The sequence below is a fragment of the Colobus angolensis genome, unplaced genomic scaffold, assembly GCF_000951035.1.
Source record: "Colobus angolensis palliatus isolate OR3802 unplaced genomic scaffold, Cang.pa_1.0 Scaffold50, whole genome shotgun sequence".
Lineage (NCBI taxonomy): Eukaryota > Metazoa > Chordata > Mammalia > Primates > Cercopithecidae > Colobus > Colobus angolensis.
Window position 1 is genome coordinate 772,914 of NW_012118488.1, and position 2,900 is coordinate 775,813.

At 44.8% G+C, this 2,900-nt stretch overlaps 1 protein-coding gene across 1 annotated transcript in view; it reads left to right on the plus strand.

Annotated features, from left to right (window-relative positions):
- Positions 1 to 2,900, plus strand: part of CWC25 (CWC25 spliceosome-associated protein homolog (S. cerevisiae)) — a 35,582-nt gene that overhangs the window by 20,258 nt on the left and 12,424 nt on the right. Inside the window, 3 exon segments of the mRNA XM_011959833.1 lie at positions 1,442 to 1,678; positions 2,049 to 2,104; positions 2,623 to 2,648. Of these exon segments, the coding sequence (XP_011815223.1) occupies positions 1,442 to 1,678; positions 2,049 to 2,104; positions 2,623 to 2,648 (319 nt within the window).

The following is a 2,900-nucleotide window of genomic DNA, read 5'->3' on the forward strand; positions in this document are numbered from 1 at the left end:
TTATAGATAATACTGTCAATGAAACTACTTTCCTGCTTGCAGTGTGAAGGTAGTGTTGGCTGCTTCCACGCATGCTCTTATGAATGTAGCCTGCCTTTACTGTCTGTGGTATGAGGGTTCTACTTTCTCACCACTTTTTCTCCCAGAACCCCAGGGAAATGTTTGTGTGGCATGATGCTGTGACTTAATTTGGCCCCTAGATGGCTGAGACCGGGGTTTATTCACTTGTGAATCCCAGATAGTTACCTAATGATTCATGTATTCAGTGTTTGGCTCTTTTGGCTTGAAAGTGTCACTTACTCAGTTACCTCTGATTTTTTCCCATCATCCCCTCGAATGTGTAGTGTTACCGCTGGTGTCTGAGTGTCCACGAGCACCAAGATGCACAATCAATGCAACTGCGTATGTGGTCACTGAAATTGTTCTTGATACTAAGATGGTGGTGTAGAATGTGCTTGTTCATTGTTTTAGGTCATCTTGGAAATGAAAGCAAAATATAAAGACCTTGTAAAGGAGACTTGAGAAGCTCTGAGCCAGGATCCACACTCCATGTTGAGGAACACTGGTTTTCCTTATAAATTGCTTTACATGTGTGAATATTCTCTCTCCATTCACTCGTAAGCCTCATGAGGACAGGCACCATTTATTTATTTATTTGAGACAAGGTCTGGCTCCATCACCCAGGCTGGAGTGCAGTGGCGTCATCTTACTGCAACCTCTGCCTCCCAGGTTCAAGTGATTTTCCTGCCTCACCCTTCCGAATAGATGGGATTACAGGCGCCCACCACCATGCCTGGCTAATGTTTTGTATTTTTAGTAGAGACCGGGTTTTGTTATGTTGGCCAGGCTAGTGTCGAACTCCTGGCCTCAAGTGATCCGCCCGCTTCAGCCTCCCAAAGTGGTGGGATTACAGGCACGAGCCACAGAACGTGACCCACACTATTTCTTTTCTTTTTTCTTTTTTTTTTTTGAGATGGAGTCTCGCTCTGTTGCCGAGGCTGGAGTGCAGTGGCGTGATCTCGGCTCACTGCAAGCTCCACCTCCCGGATTCACGCCATTCTCTTGCCTCAGTCTCCTGAGTAGCTGGGACTACAAGGCGCCCGCCACCGCGCCTGGCTAATTTTTTTGTATTTTTTAGTTGAGACAGAGTTTCACTGTGTTAAGCCAGGATGGTCTCGATCTCCTGACCTCGTGATCTGCCCGCCTCTGCCTCCCAAAGTGCTGGGATTACAGGCGTGAACACTGCACCCGGCCCTCGACCCACACTATTTTTTCATGCCGGCCATTGCCAGGGTGCTGTGTTTATTGCATGGTAGGTGTCAGTAGAATGAATTCTCTGATCAGCTGTGGTTCTCTCTCCCTTGTGTTCAGGTTTTATGTGTAGGTTTGCAGAAGTCTGCTTTTTAAAGAAATTGTATTTCTTTTTCTTCCCTTGAACCAGGAAAAAAGAAGAAAAGTTGGACTGGATGTACCAGGGTCCTGGTGGGATGGTGAACCGTGATGAGTACCTGCTGGGGCGCCCCATTGACAAATATGTTTTTGAGAAGATGGAGGAGAAGGAGGCAGGCTGCTCTTCTGAAACAGGACTCCTCCCAGGCTCTATCTTTGCCCCATCAGGTGCCAATTCCCTTCTTGACATGGCCAGCAAGATCCGGGAGGACCCACTGTTCATCATCAGGTACTAATGGGGGGCTGGGAAGGGGGGTTTGTTACAGATGCTTTGAGACCCTGCTAAGGCCATTGATTCTCTTGCTTTACAGTTTTCCCTTCGCTTTATCTGCCATATAAATGATTTGTTTCCATTTGGCTTCCTGATGCTGGGAAGGAGGCTCTAGTAAGTGTGCCTGCCTAACCTAGGCCATATGCAAAGATACTGGCCAGTGCACCAGCCCAGCTTTATTCATTTACCTTTGGCCCTTAAACAAAAATAGGAGTCAGAAACAAGGTGAAAAAGGTTGTCACCTTCTTAGAAGCTTGGGAATATGTGTAGTGCTGGCCAAGTGGGTGAACAGGCCTTCTTACCCACATTTCTTTTTTCAGGTGGGGAGGGGAAGGGAAGAAGAACCCTTCAAAAAGAAACTTGCAAATCTTACTTGAAACCCTAGTATGTAATATTAGAGTTGCAGTTTGGGTGCTAAATGAAGATAGACTGTGCATATTATTATTTATTTTAGTTTAGTTTGCATTTTAATTCTGGTATATAAGATTCAACGTTTAAATGTTTATTTTTTATTTGCAGTTTTTTTTCTTTTTCTTTTTTTTTTTTGAGACGAAGTCTCGCTCTGCTGCCCAGCCTGGAGTATAGTGGCGCGATCTCAGCTCACTGCAACCTCCACCTCCTGGGTTCAAGTGATTCTACCTGCCTCAGCCTCCCAAATAGTTGGGATTACAGGTGCCCACCACCACGTCCGGCTAATTTTTGTATTTTTATTAGAAATGGGGTTTTGCCATCTTGGCCAGGCTGGTCTCCAACTACTGACTTCAGGTCATCCGCCCACTTCAGCCTCCCTAAGTGCTGGGATTACAGGCATGAGCCACCATATCTGGCCTATTTACAGTTTTTCTTTTGCAAATTCTCTTTAAAGTTATTTATCTTAACCATATCCTGGAATAAAACAAAAGAAAAAAAGTTATTTATCAAAGATATTGTATAGGTTGCAAATATTTTGTCCCATTTTTTTAATGTCTTAGTTTATCGTGGTAAAATATACATAACATAGAATGTCCCATTTTAACCATTTTTATATGTACAGTTCAGTGTATTAAATACATTCACAGTGTTGCTGGGCGCGGGGGCTTGCGCCTGTAATCCCAGCACTTTGGGAGGCAGAGGTGGGCGGATCACAAGGTCAGGAGATCGAGACCATCCTGGCTAACATGGTGAAACCCCATCTCTACTA